The 26971-nt window shown below is 40.5% G+C and overlaps 1 protein-coding gene across 1 annotated transcript in view; it reads left to right on the forward strand.

The window, feature by feature from the left end:
- The window catches only part of fbxl17 (F-box and leucine-rich repeat protein 17), a 206972-nt gene extending 188680 nt beyond the window's left edge, over nucleotides 1-18292 (forward strand). Inside the window, exon 11 of the mRNA XM_072387716.1 lies at nucleotides 16188-18292. Coding sequence (XP_072243817.1) covers nucleotides 16188-16325 — 138 coding nt within the window. The 3' untranslated portion in view covers nucleotides 16326-18292. The remainder of the gene's footprint in view (nucleotides 1-16187) is intronic.
- The last annotated feature ends 8679 nt before the right edge of the window (nucleotides 18293-26971 follow it).

The following is a 26971-nucleotide window of genomic DNA, read 5'->3' on the forward strand; positions in this document are numbered from 1 at the left end:
AAGATTCTTCAGTCACCTCATGTACACCCGTGCCTGTGTTTTGTCACCTTACATTTTAAATTCAGGTGCTTAGTAGCGGACACTCAAAACCACCTGGAGTCTGATCTGCGCTCAGATGAGACAGATTCTCAAGCCCTTGGTCGCACTGCCGCTGCTGTGGCTTTACATCTCGACTCAAGGCAGTCGGGAGATGTCTGCGTTCTGAAGAAGCTTGAAAAAATACATTTCTCTGAAAAAGGTGCTGAAATGGTGGGACTTTTTTCACCAATTCAGAGTTATGACTGCTGTCAGTAAAAATGTTTGTTGGTCATACCATTCCTGAAATAAGCGTAGCACGCTGTGTACATTAAACAAGTCGTATCAATATTTTCAAATATCTGGAAATTTGTCTTAATACAGACAGAGCTCTACCTTTTTTTTTTCTGCCTTGCATTTGACATTTTAGCCCCTGGCAGTGTTGTTGCATGCTCTATTTGTGTACCACAGCAGTAACGTCTGAAGGCATGTCCAATTCAATCTCAGGGCAAACTAATCTAATATCTGCTCTTAATGCAGTTCTGGCAAAACAGAGAGGCTGGAGGATCGTTCTCAATCCCACAAGGTTCAAACCTAATGAAAGTCTTGTGCAAATTACTTAAATTTAAATTTCTTCCAGCCACATGTCTTATCTTTATGTTGACATATCAGTTTAATTTTTTCCTCCACATGATTCATTTAATTCCTCGTTATTTTATATAAGATATAAGACATAGCATCAGTTTGTAAGGCCTTTAGAAATGTCCATATTTCAGCACAAGTGTCTCAAAACACGATGCATCTCTCACACGAGTTGATGAGGAGAACCGCGGCAAAGAAATGCGGCAAAATCTTTGCACTTGCTCCACCACGTTATGCAGATGAGATGAGATTTTACCCTCTCTCCAAATACAGCACTTGTCCATGTGGTCAGAAGGGCAGCATTTACTCTTGGACAGCAGTGACTTTTCTCTTTGTAGCCCTCCCAAGCTTACCATCATTGTTCATTGTTCTCCTGACAGTGGCTTCATGAACATTAGCTAATATCAGAAAGGCCTTGCTTAGCTGATCCCCAGGCTTTCTCTGCAACCTTACAGAATATTACATATCCTGTTCTTGGGGTGACCTTTGTTGGTCGGCCACTCCTGGAAAGGGGATCTTTGGTCTTGAATTTCCTGTATTTGTAATTTAGATGGTTGGAGTCCGAAGTCATAACATAACGACGTATTTTTTAACATTTTCTAACCTTTTCTGAAGTCCTCAAAAAAGCCAAAGTGTTGAAGCTGCAGAATACTTGCATAATAGATATAAATACTACTCATCTTCGATGTTGATACACCTTTGCCACTAACAGGTGTGTAATATTGGATTGTTTTCTTTCATAGATAAATGACCATGCATATCTACATGTTTTTGTGTATCTGTTTAATGGAGAGCAGTTAGGCTCAATTCAGGAGTTTTTATGTTGCAGAAAAAAATAGACAATAGTTGAATGGCCAGTATGAAAGACCAGAATACAAGGTCAGCAGTCCATTAAAGTACAAGGTCAGCAGCACTTCTTCAATTAAGTTCATGCGTCATCTGTGCTCATAAATTCTCTGAGGACTATAATCATGATTGTATTTAATAATAAAACACGAGTCCAGCCTATGAGAGGATTCCAAGAAAAAAAAAAAAAATCATGTTGTTTTCAATTAAATTTAGATGGTATTTTCATACCTTTGTGCTTGATGTATGCTAGTTTGTCCAACACTCTGGCACTTTAGCAAGCCAGCCAAATGCTATTTGCTTGAGCAGTAGGATTTATGCACTTGAGGAACAATCTCAATATTTACACACTAACTAACTCAGGGGGTCATTGCCAGTAGCTCCATCCTGAAATAATTTAGCTCTGCATACCTACCATCAATGTTTGTGGTGCAAAAATAAATAGTTATATACGCTTGCACAGGACGTTCTGCTAATGTGGTTAGTTACTCCATGTAAGAGATGTGTTGACAGGGTTGTGGACATATTGCAAATACCCAGAAGTTAATATTACCCTTATAGGGACTTTGCTTAGTTTTTGTTAGGAATGTGTATATTGCAGGGATTTATTAGAAATAACAAGGAAAAAGGGGGGTGGGGAGACTAGCTAACATTAAAAGTGACAAACGGACCTCTTCCTCATGACCTCACCATCGTTGTTGTCACTGGCCGTCTTACAGATAGTCATGCAACTTTTACAGCCCACATTTGGCTTTTTAAAATAAATATGGTTTCACTCTGTTTCTCCCCCACCCACCCCCCCATACAAATACAGTCCTGTGATAACCTTGACACATTGTGCGAACAAAGCAGTCAGCTCTGTGCCTCGGCACTGCAGCCTGACCTGTGTAAATTTGTTTGGAATTGTCAAAACGCTGAGAATTCTAATGTAACCGCCTCCCTGAATGTCACAGGACTCAGCAAATGTAGAATTCATTTAGGGAACTGTTAACGGGATCCAGCTGGCGCTGCTCATGTGGAGCGGTTTTGAAGGATCGATTTCCTTCGTCACAGTTTATACAAAAATGTGCCTCCATACTGTACACAGTTTAAAGTCCCACACTCTGAATGATGTGTCCACTGCTATTTGTGATGATATGAAGATCCATTTATTACATTTTTTTGTTACATTTTAGTTCGTACAAATAGACATGGCACAAGCACAGATGTAAGTGAAATCTGTGACTATCTTTACCGTCTTTCAGTAGCTAAACTATATAGAGTCTCAATAAAAAGGAATGTATCCATTCAAATATGACTTTTTTTCCTTTCCTACATCTGTCTGAAGGATTTTCTTTGTCTCTGTGTGTTTATGCACGCTCAAATTCAATGCGTCTGTGTGTAAGAGCCATGTGTTTTCTGTGAGGAATTTATGTTATTTGCTGTTAACACAGCTCATAATGGAGTATTGAAATCAAAACCCTCAGGCCTGGGCAAATGGCGTGCTCCGTCTGCCTCAAATGATTACATCCCTCTGCCCTCGGGGGCAAAACGACTCCATTCTGATGAGGGGAAAGAATGTGATTGATCCAGACTCGCCCACAAATAATCAAATCGATTCATTTAGTCCTCTTTAAGCTATAACTGTGCCAGTCTTTTGAAGTATACAAAGTCGAGGAAAAAGTGCTTTTTTTCTTCTGAAAATTGGATCAGGTTTTTTTTTTTTAGCATACAGTGTGTCATTGCATGTGTCTGAGAAAAGTCAGCGAGTCTGCTGTTAAATGTGGGGTCTTCTCTGTGGGAGGAACACATCTTTCTGCCCTTCCACAAGCACTGCGGAACATCACACATTAATCCAGACTGTGCCTTTGAATCGAGGAATTTAGGTCCCTGGCATCAGAGCCAGGTTTTCTAAAGAAATTACAGCAATGTAGTAACAGCATTCTGCTTGTTGCACTGGGACATAGAGACACGGGCATGCTTCAACATACCCAACTCTCCAAATGAAAATACAGTAACACTGGCTAACCATAACAACTTTCCAAGAAAGGGGGCTGGCATCCAGCACTACGCTGTCCTGACCCACTCCTCTGCCTTGCACTTTACTGTGACTTATTGCTCTCCTTATCTATACACAGTTTTCATATGTCTCCTGTACTGTAATTGTTAAGTTTCTGTTTTCTGTAAAGGGCCCTCCTGGCCTCTCTGTGAACATTTAGAGCCTTCATTCTCTGCTGATGTATCACTTGGGGGATTTCGATCTTCTTCTTCAGCCTCAGTGGAATGTTTTCTTTAAACGTTTTCACAGCTTGTCCAAATGCACTACTTTTCCCCCCATCATCTTCTTTGTTGCTGTTTCCCTTTTCCTTTGTCTATTTCCCCTCATCATTTTCATTCGCTGCGACTATTTTCCCCTTCCTTTTTTAACCAATCCTTCCCTCTCTGTCTCCCCCAACTACTTTTCCACTACTTCATTAGTGTGAAAACAAATGGGCTCTCCAGGTTGTGAAAAAGAGAGAAGCAAACTCGCACAGGCCGCATGAAGCTAGACTAGGAAAATAATGACATTGACTACTTCTGGCTTCTTCAGGGACAGCTGTTGGAGTAAGAGATGCCAAGGAATGATGAGATCAGGAAGGAGAATGCAAAGGAAACCAAGGGTTTGCTTTACGGGGCAAAAAAAAAAGAAAATGAAATAGAAAAATGTCTGAAAACAGGAGTATATGAGTCAAATTATATCAAGTGGAACAATAGAGTTAGTACTGCGTATTCATTTTATAAATTGCCCCAAAAAAGTGTTTTGTGTAAGCAGATTTGAAATGGGTTCCCATTACCAGAAGTGAGGTGGAGTGGCGTTTGGGGAACAGGTATGAGCTTTGTTGCACCCCCAGATAGAACATCCAGACAGACCTTGTTAAAAGAACAGACATCCCAATCAATATGGTCATTCCACTGTGCATACAGCTGCCAGGGAATATACACAGATAGACCTGGCACAGTAATTTGCAGACAAAAACAAGGGCCTAATTGTTCAGGGCCTGGTGGTTTGGAGTGAGGAAAACAATGATGAAGTATGGTAAAGAGTTGGGAGGCATTTTAACTCTCGTTTAGGAAATGAGAGTTGTAGGGTTCAGCAAAACTTTCTTTGATGAGTGTTGTTATTGTTATCAGCAGGCGTCCTCACTTTCAAGCCATGTGATATTAAGTGGAATTAGGAAAAAGCTGCTGCATGCACAGCATCAAGTGTACAAAAGGGAGCCTATCTGGTTCCCCTTTTTTCCAGGCTTTGGTCAGACTTGAATGTTCAAAGTCAAGAAAGTAGTTTGAAAGAGTCATTTGCCATTTGTGATTTTCAGTGTAATCTTGGAGCCTCATCCCACACAGAAGAGCTGTATTGATTGGCGGTCTTAACTGAAGCTGCCTCCTGATCATCCCTTCATCTCGTTTCTAAAGGGCAGGAGTGTGGGACAGTGAAGGAGAAAGGGTGAAATAAAGTGAGACAATGACAGAGTTCACTGAGTATCTGAATGGAATCTCAGAATTGCCTTTCAACAAAATAAATAAATAAATATATATATATATATATGTGCCAGAAACACACATGTAAACCTGACCTCACCTGGCTGTCATACACTGTCTTGCCTATCTGTCCTCTCTTTGTTTTTACCCTACATCTCTCTTTTTGTCTCTCTAATTCTCCCTCCCTTTGCCCCCCTCAACTGAGGACGGCCAAGGTTGTTTGAATTTTGGATGCTCCTCACATCATCTTCATTCAATTAGTTCATCTGAGTGTGCCCCCCTTGTCTATCTTTCCCCTTTTTCTCCCTCACATCCAGGACTGTTTACTCACAACTGAGGTCAACATAATCTCGTGGAGATATGGGTGGATGCTTTGGCCTGGATGCTCAGACATGCCAATCTTCATATGTTTTGGTCCGATGAGCTTGTGAAATGTTTTCGGCCATGTAGCCAATAAATGTAAAAGCTTTGAATAAGGTTTGCCGCTTTACAGCTGGAGTGTAGCCAGAACCAAGTTTCCTGTGATCTGTTGCAGCTCAGGTAGCAGTGAAGAAAAAGACCATTTTGAGCTTAAATTCTGAGAATAAAGCTACAGATAATGCAGCTATTAAGATTTGTGCTTTGCATTAGTTAGTTAGTTGAACACAGAGATGAAATCGACGCACAGTGTTTTTTTTTTTCTAATACAGAAAAACTTGACTGTAACCGAAGTGCTTTGACTTCATTATTCAGAGTTAACTCATAACGTCCAAACTGCTTTGTTTGTGACTTTGACCTGCTCACTTATTTTAAACCGTTATAAATTCATTGTGACTCTTTAAGTGAGTAGCTCTTAATAGCATAATGTGTGTACTTGACCTCCTGCAAGCTTTTCTGGAATTTATTCTGACAGCTTCTGAAAGGATGCATTTGTTTATTTTCGCTTAATTTCGCTTGCCTTATAAAGAAAAAATGTTGTCTTGGTTCACACGATGTACAACAGGTCAGCAGGAAATGATACTGTAAGCCCACTGACAACAAGATTGCCCTCATTTAATCTTAGAATATGAATTTATCCTTTCATACAACCTGTTCAAGGCGGGCTGTTGCACCTCTTCATTCTGTCTTTGCAGCCTCCTTGGAAATATAAATTTATAATACGACATCCATGTCAGTCAAGCCCTCAGCCCGTCCAGGCAGAGTTTTGTCGTCCTTACTGGCTGGGTGGTCCGGAGAGCATTCGCAATGACTCACCTTACCTGTCTGCAGCCATCCAGCTCCGGCGTTTTAGTGTCTTGTGACACGGTTACGTTCTCCTGCGCTGGCAAAAGCCAGACAAAATTCCTAACCATCATGCATCATGTAAAGTCAGCAGTGCACATCAAATTAAATGCACTTGATTTTGTAGGTTGGAGCCAGCTGTGGAGAATCCAAAATTGGACACTGATGGTGTTGTCGGGCTTCTGCTTGCTTCCAGCGGGCTGTTTGAATGTGCACACTGAGATGCCTGTATGCCACCTTTGTGGCAAGATGAACAACAGTGTCACAACAGTGGTTGTAAACCGATATTGTTAGATTACCATTAAGTAGTACTAAAAGCTCAGTATATGAAATTATATCTTATATCACAGTTTCATATCCTGATTAATCCAATACTAAACTAACGAATGGAAAACGCACCTGAAATCAGTACACATAAATCAATAAGAACCACTCTAATTATTCTTATGAGACATGGTCAAAAGCGAGGAACATTATTTAATTGGACCAAATCCAAAATCCAGCTAAATGTATCCAAACACGCCTCTGTCCACTCTCTATATTGCCTTAAAAACAATTAAATGAAATAAAGATGAAAGGAAATGCTGATCAATACAATAGGATTCCACGCTACACTGCTCTTCTCTACTCAGCTTTATTTGTATAGCACCTTTCAATGTGCAACACAAAGTTCTTTACAGGGAATACCAATATTTAGCCAAACAACCAAGGCAAAAAGATGAGATCTATTTTGATCCTAATCTAATCCAATCCCTATTAAACTGAATGAAATTTCCACCCAGACTTTATCCCGCCCTGGTTCTCTACCACTGGGGAGATTGTCTCCACATGAGAACTTCTGTATTTGGGCATAATATTCTTAATCTAAATCTTTTTTGGCATCAGATTTTGTCCAGATAATTAGTGCAGTTTTCGCCCGCACAACACTTTGCTATAGTAGCGCCTTAATTTGAAGTATTAAATGCTTGAAAAATAGAAAAAAAAAAAACTCTCTAAAATAGCTTTGTTTTACTTGTCTGTATAGATTTGTTTGGGATGGTGTTTTGTCACCTCTGAGACTAACTAATAAATTTTGGAAAGCCTCTTGAATTGTAGTGCATTTTCCCCCAGTCGGCTGAGATAAGAGAGCAGGCGCAGAAAGAGGTATTCAGCAGAGCCCTATACACATTCCTCTAGTTACCTTTGTCACGCATGATGGAGTATGGGGTTTACAAACCTGGCCTCCAGAACCTCTTTCTCTGACCCTGTTCAGTTGAGCCCCCATTCCTCTTTGTTTGTGCCTGTGTGTGTGTGTGTGTGTGTGTGTGTGTGTGTGTGTGTGTGTGTGTGTGGTGACACCCAGCTTTTCAGTTCTGCTGCCGTCTGATGTTGTGCAGGGACGAAGAGGACCAGACCTTAGATGTCACAAGCTGTGCCAGATCTGTTTTTTTCCAAAGCACATTCATAGCCATGCGCCACACGTCTCTGTTAAGGGTGGTTTGATTTCTTAGACAAAATCAAAAATGTCTGAGCTCATTCTTTCTTTGGAGAAAAGCAGTCTACCTCTTAAGCTTCCCAGCCAATGCATTGATTGTTCATTTAGAAATCTTGAATACTTCAGGTAAAGCTGTGCAGCCTTTTTTCCCGAGCTCTGTACTCCTTAAATCTTCCCTTTTGTCGTTTTCTGTCTCATCCATCCGTTCCTGTCTTCCTCCCCCCCCCCCCTTCTTAGCAGTGGGGGAGAACTATCTCTCAGTTTTGCAGTTATTCGTGTAGAATCTTTACAACAGGGGCTTGTCCTTTGAGCAGTTTAAAGAAGGCAATAAATCTGGCCTGTTTAAATCCAGACTTGTTTAAGCTGTGTTTTACCAAGACCTGATGCACTGCATTCCTCTGCTGCCTAAACAAGCTTTTTAAACATTTACCCCAAATGTATTTACTGGTTGACTGATACGCTGTCTGCATGGGAGTAGACAGGGGACAGGGATGTTTGTCTATCTTTATGGCCGGTGACTAGCGATGGCTGCCACATGTTCAGGGAAAAAGAGAGAAAAGCAAAACCATCCCCCGTGCCTGAGTCGAAGCTCGTGGTCGGGGTCATTCAGGTGTGTGTAAACACAACACCAAAGAGGAAATGTGTCAGCAGTGGTCTTACAGAAGCAATTGTTGCTGCACGCTATTCACGGAGGAGTAAATTTCCATGATTGTATAATGCGAAAGATTATTTACAAGTGGAAAACCCTAAAGACAGCTGCCAATCTTTCTCGGAGTGAAAGGTTAGAACGTGGACTCTCGGACCCCACAGGCCTCAGTTAGCATGTTAAATGTTTAAGTTCATGACGGTACAGTCAGAAAAAGACTAAACCAGTACGACGTGTTCGGTGGGGTTGCCAGGAGAAAACCAATTCTTCCTTAAAAAAAGAAAAAGAACATGCAAAGCCGCATTGGAAAAAGCTGCAAGGCTTCTGGAACAATGTTCTTTGGAAAGACACGACCAAAGTTAGATGTTAGGTCATCCTGCCATAGTGCCATGTTTTATGAAAACCAAAAACAGCATATCAGCACAAACATTGCATGCCAGCTGTCAAGTGCAATGGTTGAGGACTGATTATTTGGACTTCGTTTTGAAGCCACAGGTCCTGGGCACTTTGTGTTCATTGAGTTGACCATAAACAGCTAAAGATGGGCCAAAACTGTGTCAAGCAATAAGACAGTGAAGCACAGGCAGAGCAGCAAGTGGCTGAGAGAGAACAGAAACAAGGCGGTGCAATGACCGGGTCGAAGTCCAAACCTCAGCTTGATTCTGAAATGCTGTCGCAGGAGCTTTAGAGAGCTGTGCATGCAACAAATGTCTGCAAACCTCAATTAACTCGATGTTGTAGAGAAGAGCAGGCCAAACTTCTTCCGCACCGATGAGACTGATAACGTCATATAGAAAATGAGTATTCAAGATGGTCGCTTCTGAGTAGGAGTGTGTCATTTGGCATCCAATGCCAATGCATTTTTTTTTTTTTTTTTTTTAAATGTTATGATCGATTTCCCTCCCAACATACTGCCAAAATTCTCCCCCACAAATTCCTTCAAAGAGATCTTACCTGCTTGGCTGCTTTGTTGCTACGTGCACCCACAGTCGACATCGGGGCACTGCGGGATGAGCCAGCTCCTCATAAGCGGCTTGCCTCTTGCACTGCAACCTCTGCTCTCCCCCGCTGATGACCCAATCATTTATTCAGTGGTCCTAAGTCCTGCCTTAAACCAGCTGATTTTTCTGGTTTGACAGTGGGTGGTGTATTCATAGAAAGAGTCCTATGCACTCACTGTTGCACTATGTATGACTCTTAAGGATGGCCTTCTGTAAACCAGAGAAGAAAAATGCGCATGTTGCTCTTATTGCACAGACATTGTTGGGTAAGTTACCTTCTCACATTTCTAGCCCTCTGTTATATCACACAAGCCAGTATGATCTACAACTAGACTAGGTTGTACTCAGAGTTGGGTAAAAAAATCCCCCTTCTATGCCTCTGTGCTACTCTCCCCTCTTCACATACTTTTCAAGGTGTCTTGATAACTGCCTTGAAGGAAATCAGCTGTTCCTGTGCATAGTTTTATAACTAGAGGTGAAAGATGTTGGATCCAGTTGGCTTTCTTTTTTACTTTCTTTGTCATATTTGTTATACTATTTGTTTAACTTGGAGAGTGTCTTTTATGTGAAACTTTTATGTTGAAATTTTGTTTTATGCTGCCTTCTTGGCCAGGACTCCTTGGAAGAAGAGATCCTGTATCTCAGTGGGACTTTCCTGGCTAAACAAAAGAAATGAATTACTTCAAGTTGTTGCTGCAAAGAGGTGGTTCTACAAGTTATTCAATCATGGGGTGTATTTGGTTTTTCACACACCACTTCAGCGTTTTGGCTTAGTTTTTGTTAAATGATAACACAGTGTAATATGTAATGTGTTGTTATTCATCTGGGGTTTTAGTTACCCGATTATAAAATCTGGAAAGGACCAGATCATTTTTATTTCCACCTGATACACAGAACTTAGACAAGAAAAAAAGCTGGTCTGGTCTTTTTTTTTTCATGGGCCACAGAAGAAATCTTTGTCTTGTGAAATCCCCCTGCACACTCATTGAAATTGCTGCTCAATATCTGGTGTTTTATTTCCTTTCAGGGCCGTTGGTGTCACAAACAATGCAGCACTCTGAGGCTTTTCATGTAGCAGATACTGCTTTTTTTTCCCACCTTCTATTTCTTGAACTCCCTCTCTGTTTGTCCCATTTCCATTTCCTGATTGCAAGGTGTACTCAGAGGAGGTTTTCACCATGGCAGTCTAATACGATATCTATCTTCGTATTTGTGTTGCTGATTATCGATTTACAACCCAATTCTCGTTTTCTTCCAGCTGAGAATGTGTATTGCCGCATGACTCATCTTTACGACTCATTTTACTGTCCTGCTTGCTGAGAGGAGACCACGTGTTTGTGGTAAATGTATATTTTACGTGGTGATGGAGGGCATTTGCATCAGTGGATTAGAGTAAAGCACGTGAGAGCACTCCAAGAAGGACCAGAGGTCAGCTTGAGAATTTATTGTTATTTACGTTCAGCCATCTAATGTAAAAGAAGAGGAACCGTTGTCTTGAGGACACAACCCTGTGAGCTGTTCCTTTACTGTACAACATTCTCACATGAAAGGCTCTTTTTGTTGAATAACATATCAGACTTGCATCTTTTTGTTTTGCCCTGATTCCTCTCTCGCCCTATTGTAAACCCTGACAACAGCACATTACCCGTCAGGATGAATTACACCGCACTTAGATCTAGAGGGCGGCATCTTTGAAGTTAAAATGGGGGGAAAAAATCATAAGTATAGGCCCTGGTCCAGATAGCTGTGGCTGCTCTCCCAGATGCTTCTCAAAGATTAGAATCATCAGTGAGCAGTGATCTGCTCTATCATATGGCTCTCCTACAGACTTGGCAGCGGGTTTGAAAGAAGGGCTGTTAAGTACAGAACACTGGATCAGTACTGTATGGGGTAAGAGAAAAAAGAAACGGCCCTCCAGGTGCCACATATTTGAAGCACTATTCCAGTTACCACATCCTATTGCTTTCTGGTGGCATTTAAGCTTTTGTTGCGTAGCAACATAATATTATCAAGCAGGATTTTACCTACTGACAGAATTTCAGAAAATGGTGATTTTTAAGAATTCTGTGGTCCAACTGTAAACAGAGGACTCACCTTTCTGTAAACCGGTTAGTTTTAACATTTGATCTGACCTTCATATCTTACAACAGCTCTGAGCTGGAAATACCAGGCAGGTGTGGTGATGTCATCACATCTCATTCAGCATTCCACAGCGCCATGCAAAGGGCACATAACACTGTTCAAGCTGAGAGGAAGAAGCCTTGAACTCTTTTGTGTTTAAGCATTAAAGGAGCCAATGGAATCAATGATGTGAAAGTATCAACTGATTTTCAGTCCACTGGCAATAAACTATTGAAAGAAATATGCCAGTATTGAACATGCCAAGATACCAAATAGTGGAATGGATAAAAATGGATCTTACTGTGTCATATTGTAAAGATATGAAAAGATATGAAACTTGTACCATCTCGGCCTCTCTCTCAATTACAGTCAGAAGTTTTTATTCCAGTTATTTGATGCCTGTTGTACATGACAGTGATTTTATATTTCAGAACTTAATAACACTGCTTTTGTCCAATTTTATTGTTTTCTGGATTTAAAAAAATCAAATGAAGCAGAGCCTAGGTCAGCGCTTCAGTTCCTCTTTTTATCGTTTCCATCAGAGCAATCTTGTTTCATCTCAAATGTTTAGCATTGCCACAAACAGCTATTAGCATATGATTCAGCATTTTGATTGGGAGCCTTGTTATCTGTGCTGTGTTTGCTCAGCAAGTGGAGCTGTACTAAATTAGCATTAATGAATGTTATGGCCTCCCATCAGCTTGACAGGTCTATTTTTTAGATCTGTTTTAATTGTAATTAAGCCCTGATTAACGAGCTGGGGGATGTTTCATTCTCTGTGCAAGAACATAGCATAATATGTTATGAAGGCAATCAGGGAGTTGTCATTTTATCTGTTAATGAGGCTCAGCCATATGTCAAAACAAACTTAACTTACCCTCACTGAAGTAGAACCGTTTGGAAGCCTTCTTCCACGTTTGGTCCTCTGCGAATGGAGTAAATGTCTACCTTTTGTTTGTCTGGGAAAAAAAACAAGTTCAGTTTTGCTGCTTGTTCAAATCTCACTAGACGTCTTTATTGTATCTCTTTCTACCTTGTTACAGTAAATCCTACCTAAAGGTGTAGTAAATGACCACATGCATATCCGCACTTTATTAAAACGAAGAAAACAGGTGTGAGAGTGATTCAAAAGTATACAAACGCATAGAGCAGCTTCAGGAGCTTTGTGGTTTGAGGCAGTACTGTGGTCAGGCGCGCCGGCTCAAATCCCAAATAAGGGAGGAAGAAGAGACTCCCATCAGTACTTGGTCCAAAGAATCCTACATTCTCTGTTAAAGAGTGTAAAATATTCTTGCCTCACTCTTACAGCTTAGGGTCTTCAGCTATCTATAATAAAAAAGCTACCTTGGTGTTCTCATACAGACATAATCTTCACAATAGTTGAAACTGGCCATATAAGCAAAAGAAAAAGAAGTTAATTGTCAGTATTGACTTTAAAGCCTAACCAAAAAGACCAAAGATGATGTTGATGGCAACATCAAATTGCCAAATATAGCAAATCTAAAGTTGACTTTTAGTATCTGGCAAAACCTTCGAATAATAGAAGACTACAAATAAGATGCCAAGATCTTGTTATCCAAGTCTGTCAGAACTGAGGAGAGAAAGAAAGAAAACACCAGAACAACATAGTCTTCTTTTTTTTTCTTTCCTTTTTGAGGAGAGGCTTTGCAGAAGAATGGATATTATGATGTTTCTGTTTACATGACCATGCATGAGAAGCTTCAGCAAAGCAGACCCAAATTATTTTGATATAAATCCATCGGTATGCAGTTAGGAGGCCATGCAGCAGACAATTCCCACTGCAGCATGAATGCGAGTCAGAAACGGTCATAAAAGACTGTCCTCAGTGACAAGCAAGATCGGGTTTCTGCACCCCCCAAGAAACTCAATCTCAACATCCCTGAGTCAGTCTGGGATTACGTGAAGAGACATGAGCAATAAAGATAGTACAGATCTGCAGAAGAACTGCGATGAGACCTGCCAAATGGCTTGAAAAACTGCATGGAGGAGAACTGGTGATTTTCTTTTCGGCTGCTTTCTGCTGAAAATGAAAACGTGCATAAACACAGGTGGTTGAAAATGCAGTTGCCTCACCAAGAGCAAGCGCTCAGCGGATTATCTTTAGCAGAGCCAGTGAGTCTCATAAAGAAAAGAGCAAAGATTCAGAAGTCTTTAACGCGTTTCTTTCATTGCAATATCAATTTTCAAGCCTGTTCTGAACAAACCTTAAGGAGAAAATATCAAAGGTTTCCTGTTTTCAGTTCATATTGTCACTGCTTCACCGGTTGAGTTCGGATCTTTTCATTGCATGAAGAAATGTGATGATTTGTTTTATAAAAATGCTGAATTCTCATATCATGATAAAAATGTGGATTCTTCGGGTCAGTATTCTGAAACAGTTTTATTAAAGCAGCTATTCTATCATTCATCACAGTCCTGAACCTGTTGGTTGAATTTTCTCATTTTGAATTTTACCCCTTGACACCTTTCCTGTAGTTAGTCATTTCAAATTTAAAAACCATCTGCTAATCTTGGCCTGTGTTTTTTTTATTTATTTTTTTTTTAAACCAAAAATGGAACTGAGACAGGAGATTTTTGGCCATGTACAGAGCATTTCTTTTTGATCTGGAACACAAAAACAGACTGCGAGAGACTTTTTGCTCATGATTTATTTAATTTCTCTTGTTTCACTTGCATCCTGAGTCTACAGCCTCTGTATGTCGACACCTGAAATGTAGCTGAATGTAAACTTCCTTGGCAATGAAAGAGAAGACAAACGGTATGCTTTTGCCTTTTAGTCTTATTGGTTTGGCTTCTACTGTATGGAGTTTCCTTCTTCCCTCTGTGACCAAAGAGATATCGGTGTTCAGTGAAGCGCACTTATCTCCCTCTCAGGTTCTGTGAGTTCTACCCTGACTTTATATTTTCTCCATCAGTATTGCTGCGGCTCACGACTTCAAGTGTTCGTGTTTCACATAAAAAGAGACAAAAATAGAGAATGAGAACCAAACGGGTCATAGGCTGAGAAAAAGCCAGGGAAAAATGACCAAACAAGTTTTTTTTTCCTCCAGTCAACACGGAAACCAAAGAGGTCGGAGAAAACTGTGAAACACTTTGTCACTGCTTTGGCAACAACAGATGACTGTGTCCTCAACATATGTGTGAATGTTTATTCATCACTTCCCCCTGGAAAGTGTCACACCCGCTCGTGGGTGGGGGTTGGTTCTGGGTGGGTTGCGGTTAGCCCCTCAAGGTCTCCAGGGTTGCTGCCTCTGCTCTTTGTCAGCCCCTCAGATTGTCTCACTCTTGGCTCTCAGAGATGCCAGAGAAGTGCGAGAGTGGCTATTAGCTGCTTGTCTTTTTAGCCCTCTGAGAACATGAAGGCCTCATTAGCTTGGTAAGCTCAGCTGTCTTCTGGTGAACCCATCACCACAGTCCAATTGTGTGGGCAGATGAGCATGTCCGCACACGGCATGCTCTTGAGGAACTGTCTACCCTTCATATTAGTCTACAAAGCAATCGTTTTTATGAGGCACTAACAGTTCATTATGTTTCTGATTGATCACTGGCAACATGTGGCGATGCAGACTGTCAGTGCACTTTTAATCTAGTCCCACAGTATAGTTCAAGTTTTAAGAGTTTTTAAATTTGTTTTTTATTTGAAGCAATAAAGCAATATATCTCTTATATTTTTAACATTTTGCAACTGTAGGTTGTGTGATGAAATTTAAGATAAAGTACTAATAGTGCTCATAAAAACAAAACATTATACGACAGATTCATAAACTGTCACGTTAGAAATATAAATTATTTGTCAAAACTTCGGTACGCAGAGTCTGAGGAAAGAGTCTGTTTGGAGTGTTGTGATACTGTAAATCCTGCCAGACAGCAGCAGTGTGAGCACGTTGCGGCTGGGCCTGGATGTAGTTTTCTAATATCCTTTGGGCTGTGCTCAGACACCTGACCGATATCCCCGATGAGTGTTAGATGGACACTAATGATGCTCTGGGCAGTCTTCCAATTGCAGAGTCTGCCTTTGTTGGGCAGTTAACCAATCCATGCCAGTTTGTTTTTATTCCAGTTAAGAAATGAACAAGAATTTGGCTTGGATTCACCCTTTGAATGGTTTTAATCTGGTTTCAACAGATATTCCTCAGACTCCCTGTAGTCTGTATGTGTTCTGCTCTGAGTTATGAAATATTTGATGACTCTAAAAGAAAAACAAGGGTTCTGGATCGGTTAACTTGTACTAATTATTGTATAGTATTATATTAATGGAAATAATTGATTCAGTTTTCCTAGTTTATTCACCTACATACTCCGCCAACCAATGCCAAGGCCATGTATTAAAGTGCAGCTAAATCAACTTCCTTTGGGTTCACATCAGGAAAGTGTGTGAGAGGTTTTAATTTTCAAGCCTCTCGCTGCTCTTTTTAAACCAAGATTCACTGAGAATTTCTAGTGTCTAGAAGAATTACGTTGAATATGCACAGCTCCATGACAACCGAGCATCTGCTAATGAAGACAGTTTTATGTGGTCAAAAGAGATTTAAGTGCAATGAATCTGCACTTAAAACTGTTTTGCGCATTTGATGTTTAGATAAACTCAACTCAAATTGACTGTCATTAGCTGAAAGCTTGGTTCTTACAGTATGTTAACGTGTGGCTGTGTGTGTCTTCGCAGGTGAATGAGGAGACTGTGGAGCGGCTGGTGGTCCAGTACCCTCACATTGTGTTCAGCACGGTGATGCAGGACTGCAAGAGAACGCTGGAGAGAGCTTATCAAATGGGCTGGAGCCCAAACACATCGAACTCTTCATAGCTACCGCTGGATCTTACTCGCACGCACATAAACACGGACACAGAGAGTTTTAGGAAGTGCATACACGGCTAAGTCATGCGTGTTTGCCTCTCATTCACTGTCCAATCATGCATGTCAACATAGCAACGCACTCAAAGACGAGTCCAGTTCATCAGTCTCATCTGAGGCACATTTCCTGTTTTAATTTGGTATCTTATGTGTTGGACATAATGCACCAAGCAGATGTAGGTTCTGGACAAAAACTGACATATTTCATCCTCTGCAATAAATCATATTACCTCTCCACGTACACTTTTTCATGACCTGACCCTTGATTTTTCTCTGGTGCAAAGCAACACACGAACCTGTGTCATTCGATTTCCTCCACAAGTCAAGGTTAAGACTGTACAGCCTCGTACTTTTGAAGTTCTTTGCATCTTTTTGGATGTGGAGTGGAGGTGAGAATGCAAGAGGATGGGGGTGGACTGGTTTTCAATATATGTAAATAAAAAAAAATCCAAACAAAACATGAATCTTTAAATCACAGACATTCAGCCATGGTTGGACCGCTAATATTCTAGTTGGAAACAGATTGGAAAAGGTTTGGTTCCTCAAACGGAACCAATGGTTTAGAGCTCCACTCAGCTGCTGCTGCAGTGAGATTGCAGGAGAAGGAGCAGAAACACGGAGATAAGATGGCGACATCCGACTGCTTCAGTCCAGAAGACAACTTGAACTGTCAGGACTCCAGACCTGAGAAAATTGTGACGTTTCTTTGTTTAGTTTTTTTTGTGGGGTGGGGGTGGGGTGGGGGGTTAGATTTTCTTCTCTTGGACATCAGTACAGTGTTAAAGGCATTTGTGGACTTGTGTAATTCTTAAGACTGTCGATAAGGCTCCACATGAAGGACAGCCGCTCATTGTTACAAAGGGGAGAGGTTGAGAAGATTTGTGGCTGAAAAATAATCGTTTGATCAGAATTTAAAGGTGCATGTTTACACTGAGATCGTATTTTTTTTTTCAGTTGAATTCTGAGGTTTTATAAGGTGAAGTTAAAACTGAGATCCATGTCGTTAGGGACCCATGCTACTTCTGTTGCCATATATAGATTTAAGATTGACTGAGCCTCACCTGGAGTCATTTTGGAATGAAGTTCAACAGTGCTTGATATAGAAGTTGCCTTTACCCAAAATTCCTGGGTGATATTATCTAAATAGTTACCACAAATAGATCGAAGACAGGTAAAAGGATGCATTAAGCCTTAAGTCACCTGATCAGCGACCTAAAATCAACTTTACTGCAGAGATATTTATCTGATCTGAGTTTATATTAAACCATAATCCTGTTATTTGATCTCATATATACACACATATATATATATGTGTATATACATACATATATGAGTTTGATTTATTTAGCCTACTATTGGTTTTGAACGTATTCTTGTAATATTAGCTTGTAGCAATGGAATGAGCGATTTATCTTTGTAGTAGGCAGGATGTAAAGACAAACTGGCCTGGGCCGAAAACCGGGTGACTAGAGGTTTTTGAGTGAGAGTTTATCATCTATTATCTAATTGCGTAGAAATTCAGTTGTGTACAGTTGAACATGAAAACGACCAGGGTATTTTTCTATGGCGTGATCAAGCTCCGAGCTCAGCCTCAACACCACACACTGTCCTGTCACTCAGATGGGAACCTGAGGAAAACCTTACTGAGTTTAGAGTTTGAGCAGAGTTGAAAACTGTTGACAGCACATATAGATCTGAGACAATTAAACACACACTTATTTGACCTTTGTCTGGATTTGTAGACTTTGCCCGAAAGAGAGTTGCTCCGTCTGCTCTGTTTTTGATCTCTTTCACTTCTTTTGTTATCCCTGTATGCACTTTCTTCTCTGCTAGAGGTTGACACACTTGATTCCTGATTTGCTAAGGCAACCATAAATGACTGGATTTACATAATGATGAATAAAACACTACAACTTCAAGCTTTTGTTCCTCTCTTCTTTCTATATGCACACAGCTGTGGCAGGAGAAGCATATTCACAATGACGGTGGAATACATTTCTGCTCATTTTACGTCATATGTGGCCCTCTTTAGAATTTCCAGCAGGATTTTCAGACTTGTTATTACATCAACCGTATTTCAACTCATTGACTGTCAAAACTAGGGGGAAACTTACCTTTAATGTATTTTCCGGGTAAAGTTATACCAGGATATCAGAATGTCTTTAGGCAGAAATGACCTTTTTTCTTCAACCATGCATTCATAATGCCTTTTCTGCTGAGCACAGTGACACAACAATCAACCTTCGTCTTCATTATCGTGCACTTTCAAGGTCGTAACTATTTACTATCGCAGGTGTTCCACATCTGAGACAAAGTGGGGAGACATCAGCTTGCTGCCCAACAAGGCAGCAAAGGCCTCAAAGAGCTAACAGGCTGTCACTCAATATGTCCTCAGTCTTTGGCAATATTGTCCTTTTCAAGTGCCTGTTTTACTGTTCAGTGTGCTCGTGTTGTTTCATGTTCGGTGATCAAACGGGGAGAGAGCATCAAACAGGATGCTAAGGTTGATTCTTTTCCGCGTTGTCAACACAGTTTTTGTCAAGGTGAGCCTTCGTTCATTTGAGCTAAAGGAGTATTTTAAATCTTAATCGAAATATAGGTTCCTCTTTTCTTCAGTCTGGGATGGCTACATGGAGCCCAACTACTGCATCGGTTTAGGCTGACGACCAACATCGCCTTTGTGAGACTCTGATTTTGTTGGGTTTTTTTTAAACTTTTTTTAAATTTTACACTCTGAAATATTGCTGTGTGTTGGAAAGGTTTTGGATCTTATTTTTGTATATCTGCCTCATACCTCTGTAACAACTTTACAGCCCTCCCAGTGTATAGTAGTATCTGTTTCAGTGATGGTCTATTATAGCAATAGATTTAACAGGTGTTCATTACATTATTCTGCCTTTTGTAACCGTTCAAGAGAACTCTTTTGTACCAGATGAAGAAAACATTACAAATGGTTGAAACAGAGCAGACTGTAAAACAGTTGGAAAGTTGTGTATCATGTTCACTCAGATTTCTAAGAACATTTGTTTGTGTGACTAAAAGAGGACATGTCTGAACAGGGGAAAGAAATCTAATTGGAACGGTTCTCAAGAGATTTTTTTCTTTCTTTTTTTTTTTTTTGTGGCATTTTGCCAATGTTTTTTTCAAGAAAACCAGAGGAAGGGAGAATGGTGTACAAGGGAGAGCTACCGCCAAAAGATACTGGCTGGATCTATATTACAGATGTTGACATTACATCTCTTTTTCTGTGACTGGATATCTGTCATGTGTTCATCTGATCCCGGGTCCTCTGACCAGTTAATGTGATGACAGAGTGGGTTCCATGTGAAAGTCTGTTTACTTGGTGTGATTTTCTTACGCAGAATTGCAAGGTTATATGCAGCAGAAGACATGTTTTCCGCACTTGATTCTGAACTTTTTATGCTTTCATTAGCTGTCCATAAAATTTAAATTTAAAAAATTAAAAAAAAGGATAAACTATTTTCCAGAAGTGTATCATTTTTCCTACATGTTTGGCACATTATATCGGTTAGAATTGCATATTTGTGTAACAGTAAAGAGAGAGGAAAAATGGGCATTTCCACTGACGCTAAGACTGCTTTGTCCATCAGTGAGAGGGGTTTCAATGCTGCTTCCTCAGTCTGAACCTGCCTTCTTCAGGAGCCTATGCGTCTTTTGCCCCGACAAGCTGAGACATTAATAATTTGTCCCGGTCTCCTCTGCTTCTGTTATGGGTCTTCTGATTTTAGAAGGACACAGCATTTGAATATCTCTGCTACAAATGAGCTGATCTCCCCACACTCCATTCTCATTTCTTTCTTGAGTAAATTATGCAGCTTGCTGAATTTTACTGCCGCCAATTAACGCCTTTGCAAATGTGAGGGCATGCCATCGATTCTCTTGCTGATTGAGGTGGAGTCCATCAGTTGCTCACACTCATTGGACTTCTGCAATATTCATCAAGGTGGAGGGACGCGTTCGGCTGAAACTTGGATGAGAGAATGCCCTCCGGGAAGGAAAGGAGGTTGCTGGGCACCACAGAATAACTATAGAGAGCAGTAATTATACGTGGTAAATATTCATGTGGTCATTACATTTTTAATGAGGTGCTGATAAGAATTGACGCTGACCATACAGGACATTTGTCAAGTTGGACCTACAAGGACGTTAGTCTAGTCTTCCTAAGAAATTAGTATTTTTCTGGACCTAATCATAGCCGACATTGACGGATGTCCTCGACTGAAAAGGCAGAAGCTTGTTTGAACTTCCTCACAAGAATAGATGCAGTGCATGTAGACATAATGAAGATTGTGCTTCGGAAACAGGCAGTCCACCTTCTTCAAGCACTGATGTGCTGACAAGAAAAAAAAGTATATTTAAACCTCAAGCCAGAAAAGGTTGGGGTGGTATGGATAGCTTTGTTGTTCGCAGCATTTGAGTCCATGACTAATTTTCCTCATGAACACAATTAACTATATCATATTGCATCATAATGTAAAATGCAAATTTCAAAATGAAGAAAAGAAAACCTCCCAGAACATTTACTTTAATTTGATTTTAATTTTCTCCTGACCACAACACTTGACTGGTTATGTGCTACACACAGGCCCACCTTTTAATGGTTTTGAGATGGAACGCCAAACCTTGCACAGTGATAAAAGCTTTATTGTCCATACATTTTTTTGTGATGTGGTACAAGCATGAAATGCAAACATGGATGGATATTAACAAATGGAAAGAAGTTGGCGAGACAAAACATGAATTATTTTCTTTTCTTTCTTTTTTTTTTTCTTTAATCCTATTTGGGGTTGTATGTCAAACCCTGTTAGTAACACTTTCAAAGCTGACATGCCAGTAGCTGCCAGTGGTCGTGCCCACATTGAGGTTTGGCAATACTTGCTGTATCTATTTGATATAATGTTGCTCATATTACTTATTTGGTAACACCCGTGTCTTTACACAGAACTGTGTGCCAAGCATCTTCACACCCTCCTTGAACAACTGTTGTCTTTAGGTATTTTGCATAAATGTGATGGATCATGTTGGGCTAGAATGCCTTCCTTGTGGTTAGATGGTCTCCTCTGTCTGACCAACTGTGGCGCGTTCACTTTGCTAAAGCTTCCTTTCTCGCGATCACCTTTATTCTGCCACCTCCCTACGTTCCCTCTGCTTCACCCCTGCCCTCTCCAAACCCAAACTCTTCCTTTTCCCTGAAAATTATGTCAATCATTTGTCTGCATCTGGCCCGAGTGCTCCAAGAACTTCAATATTTATCGGTTTATAGAAGAAAAATATTTCCTGTCCATCATCATATGGTGTTCTCACCCCACTCCCAGTGGAGTAAGGAGGTATTTTTCTTTCCTAGCTACCTGTGGTATTCTGTCTGCCTTTTGACTGGTGTTGATTCTACAGTTGAGAAAGAGCATATCGTTGAATAGTGAAGATGTTAATGGGTTGACTTTGTAACTGACACTGACTTTGAGCTGCAAGAGTAAGTTCAATGTTGGTATTCATTACTCTAGAGGACCCTGTGCAGCTGAGGCCCCAAGGAGACCCACAGAGAACACCAGAGGAGTGTTTGAATTTCTCTGGCTCTTTAACTTGTTTTGGATGGCTGGAGTCAGTTGGAGGAGGACAAATCTTTTTCTCCCATTCGCCGCATCTGGAAATTGAACTTCAACGTGATAGACCATGGCAGTCTTCAGCTTGATGTATGAAGATTTATGAGAATGAATTCAGCAGTAATGGTTTGCCTCTCACCAGGGGCTACAACTAAACTGTCTTTCTTGTCCAATCTCATGAAGATAAAAAGAAATTAAATTTGTTAATCCACAAAGTTTTGAAACACTCTCAATAGGCTTACTCCTGCTGCCTGGGGAAAATCTCAACCAACGAGTATCCTAAAATACATTTTTTTTTTTTAAAATTGTGAGGTGTGCAGGGTATGTGTGTCCGCAACAATAATGAAGTCAGTCTGATTCCCTACATTCCATGGCTCTGTGTAGATGTTGTCTCTGTCTTTCAAGCTCAAGTTAATTGCAGTGTTTAGGCAGAGCACAGTCTAGCTTCTAAACGGCAAAGGTTAATTAGCGACAGAAGGATCTCCACACAAGATATGTTGACATTTACATTTCCTTCCTGGCTAAAACAAGAAAAAAAACTCATTTGGTGGCATTGGGACGGAACAGGGAGAAAAATCATTTCTCAACAAACATCCTCATTCCTATGCAAGCCTTGGCGTTGATATGCAGATTTGGCAGTTGGATGACATTTAAAAGTAGTTAATTGTGCAAATCTTTGTTTTAGACTGGAAAGGTCGTGGCTAGTGAGAGTCTTTCATCATGGGCTAACTCCCCACTCCCCCCCAGCACAGCTGCAGAGAAAGGAGGAGTTTTGTTGGTTTCTCCACTGATCGCCATATAGTTGCCCACCGCTTTTCAAGGTGCTTCATGAATATTTATATGCACAAACTGTTTGGAAAATGAAAATTAATCTTCAGCCCGACGGGAGATGACTCTGCTCTCTGTTCTCACTGAAGAAGAGGTTTTTATCTCTGCTCAGGATTAGTCTGCCCCATTCTCTTTTTCCCCTCATATTCCTAAATGCCTGTGTATCAAATTCATCATGATTCTTCTTGATTAGGGACAATTTTGCTTTATTGCAATGTGTTCTTCCTCATTTTACATCACAGCTTAACAATTTAGCAATGTTTGGTCTATAAGATGTGTTTGGCTGTGATCAGATGGTTTTTGCAATTTTCTAGGATAAACTTGCAGAGGAAAGGCAATCCTTATGTCTGGAAGCGATATGATGATGTTAAATAGATTTATTGCATGTAATATTTTGTCCATATTTTGGATATTACCATCTAACAGGCAACAGTGGTGAGAGAGCGCAATGAATTGAAGATACAGCAGGTGCACAGATTGGAAATTTTACACCTGGTTTCACCTGAATAGCACAAATGGATACATAATTGCTCCATTTCATCACTTCCCTTCGCTGGGTGACATTAAAGGGAGCTCTTCGAGGAAAAAGGAATAAGGATGAATATATCTAACTAGGGACTTGAGCAAAGCTCAAATCTGATGATACTTATTTCGGTTTGTCTTTCGCCTCAGACAAAAAAAAGCTCTCATTTCGACTTGAGTTCCACCAAGGATACACTGCTCTTATTTGCTTGCTAAAATAAATCAGCTCACATTTCATCGATGGCTGATTTACCGACCTCTCTTTGTTTTCTCCTTGAAACACGATTTCATATCCTCCCCTGGGTGGATTTCTTCAATTAAAACTGTTCAGTCCTGTTATAAAGCTACAGATGGCCAGCGTCAGACCTCACCAGAAAGTGGGTCTCCCAGCCAACTGCTCTGACATGTCAGACATGCTGGTATGCCTTGTCACTCCCCACTCCTCTACTGTAACAAAGGTTGGGCTGACTCCCCTCTTGAGCATCAGGCCCAAGTGGCTTACAGAGATGTGAGGCGTGACGGAGCCCCTGTCTCAAGGCCAAGAGTTCACACCCAGACCTCCTTTCAAAGCAGCCCGCTCTTTCGGCCCTCCTTCTCTTGAAACCTAGTGTCCATATAATCCTTCTTCAATTCCATCTCTCACCACTCAAACCCTCTAATCAACACCCACTCTGCTCTCTTCAGATCAGTCTCACAGATGTATTCTCCTCTGCATTTTTTCTCCCTGAACTTCCCTCCGCCTTTTCCATCCCCAAACCTCACACTCTCGTACTTGCTGCTCGCCACCTCCTGGCCCCTTGACGCCTCAACTGCCCGGCCCTTTTGCTTTTCAGGGTGTGTATTTCACGCCCTGGTGGCTGGACAGGCACTGGGTGATTTCCCAAGGTGGTGGGCTGGAGGTTGGCCAGAAACCAGTGGTGTGGAGTGATGTCAGAGCAGTGTCTGGGATTTGTGTGTTTGTGAATGTGTAGTGTCACTACTTTGTATGTGTCTGCATACTGTATGGGGTTTGAAAGGAGTAGTTTGAACTGCTTTCAAAAGGCCAGCTGTACAAATGCTATGCTGAATGAGAGAGGTGTTGAATTAACAAGCCATACGAGGCACCCTATTCTCCTGTGCTGCTCTATACACTGACCTGGCAATAATGAGGCAGAGACACATTACAATGGTTCTTTATGGGTTATGCTCAGAAAATTACTAGACCAAAGGGGAAAATGTGGTGGTGTGCGGAAAACCTGGTGAAATGACAGTGCGGTGAGCCAGCTGAGAGTAATAAGAATATTATGTTTTGAATAAACTGAAATGAACTGTGCTTCCACAGGATGTGGGCCCAAGCAATGTTCCCTGTTGTGCTCTTTAGACAGGGTTGAGAATCTTTTCCAAGCCAGCATGACAGTGCTTCCTGTGCTGTGGCTGAAGCCTGAAAAACAGGTGTGTGTGCTTCTCTTTTTTTCTCAAATGTACCTTTATGTGCTCAGGCTGGTTTCACCCACATTCACTTACACACATTTACACCTCTGCGAGCCAAGATTTCCCCACCATTGATCACGAGCTTTTCCACTTGACCAGCTGGGCGTTAATTGCCATGCTCAGAGTCACTTCCTCAAAAGTTACTTGGGAGTTTGCTATACTATTCTTTTGCTCTGCCCTCATATTCCCAGCTAAGAGATTAGACGAATCTACTTTCTTTAAACTGCCTTTAGGTCTTTGATTAATTCTCAAATTGTCTACATAATCCTTTGAAAGACCAGCTCTCTAAGCTCAACAGCTTGTTATATTTTTGATTTATATTGATAAAAAATACAAAATAATGATGATTTTTGGATGAACTGGCCCTTTAGATATCGAAGAGTTCTGTCCGTTTGAATTGAAAAAAGTTACAAAGTTACAACAAAGGTCAAATAACAAGCCACTCATCTGCCAGCAGGGTTGTTTCCACAAATCTTTTTATGAGTCTGTAAGGTCTCAGCTTTTATCCGTGTAGAATTAATGCTCAGTATTAATATTAAAAATTAGATTAAATTAAAATGAGTATTTGAGCGATTTGCAGTAGACTACAATGAATTGTTTTCATTGCTACCAGGCCATCTATTGCCATATTTTGTAAATTCCTTTAATGCTGAAGGAAATCATATGTGCACTTTTAGAGAACATCATTATTCTGTGTACATTTGTGTGTGTGTGTTTATGTGTGTGTGCGTGCACACGCGCCAGTGTGTCTATGTGTGACTTGTGGGCTTGTGGTTTGAGGGTTTGGACGGGTAAAGTGGTGTTTTTTTCATTTTCCTTATTTTTATCCTTGCTGATAATTTTCTTTGTTATTTTTTTATTTAACATTTTTGTCTATATAAAGCACTTTGTGTTGCATTTTTTTTGTATGGAAAGTGCTTTAGAAATAAAGATTGACTGATGTGTTGCTCTGCAATTATTGAAAACATTCATACACAATGTATTAACACAATAACAATTCGTAACCACCATAAGTATTAAAAAAATAAAAAATGACGACAAAGGAAAAATCTATGACAAAAGTAAAGTTTAGTTCATTCTTTTCCATTGGATGAATTAATAGTTACTAAATTACCCTGTTTCACTTTGGTGGTAACAGCCAATAACAGCCAAAAGAGTTCTTGTTCAGTTTTTCTCAAACCATGTCTATTTTCAGGGCACCGGTTAGCTTAACTGGTTGAGCAGGTGTCCCATATGCAGAGGCTTAAGCTCCTTGACGCAGCCGTCCCCAGTTTAACTCCCGACTCGGGGCTCTTTGCTGCATGTCCTTCCCCTCGCCCTCTGCCCTCATTCTCTGTCAAGCAACTTACCAATAAAGGCCACTCGTGCTGAAACAATCCTTAACAATAATAGTAATGATTAAAAAACTCAGTACTTTCACTGCTGGGGAGTGTTATAACTGCAACCTTCCACAGACAAGTTTGTGTGAGCTCTTTCAGGAACTGAAGGTTTGCTTATTGTGTCTTTTGCCCACAGTTATGTATGGGCCCATATTTGTTCTGACACTTTGAAATGGCCAGATGTTTTGAAACGTTTGGGGAACTTTGAGGTTTCCTCTTATTTTTATGTGGCATTGAACTAAAGGTGAGAGCATATGTCATAGCTGGAAGCATGTACTGGCTACCATGACTGAAATATATTTAGGGACTGGAAGAAAGAATGGAGGGAAGTGAGGTTTACAAGATGAAAGAATAAACACACCAGAAACTGAAGATGTGAAAGATACTTGAGTGGTGTAAAATGCTAAAAATCTAGGCAAACAAGCTATAGGTTGACAGAATAATGGGTTGCAGTAGATATCACAAACAGCAAGAACGCTAAATCTAATTGTTTTGATATGAAAAAAGCTTTGGAAGGTCGAAAAAAATGCATTATCTGTTCACCTTCTCGTCATTCAGAAAAGGCTGCATCTGAGACTTTTTGCATATAAGACCAATTACAACTTTCAAAGTGACATTTGTACATTAACAGACAGTTTAAACTCTATTATATGCCATCAGTGTGGTTTGTGCTTTTTAAAAACTGCTTTCTGTTCATTTCAAAACTGTCTGTTAATGTACAAATGTCAGCTGTCTATAACTGAATCTTACAGACACAAACCACACTGATGGCATAAAG

Source organism: Leuresthes tenuis, unplaced genomic scaffold (assembly GCF_036924035.1).
Source record: "Leuresthes tenuis unplaced genomic scaffold, fLeuTen1.0.hap1 SCAF_6, whole genome shotgun sequence".
NCBI lineage: Eukaryota > Metazoa > Chordata > Actinopteri > Atheriniformes > Atherinopsidae > Leuresthes > Leuresthes tenuis.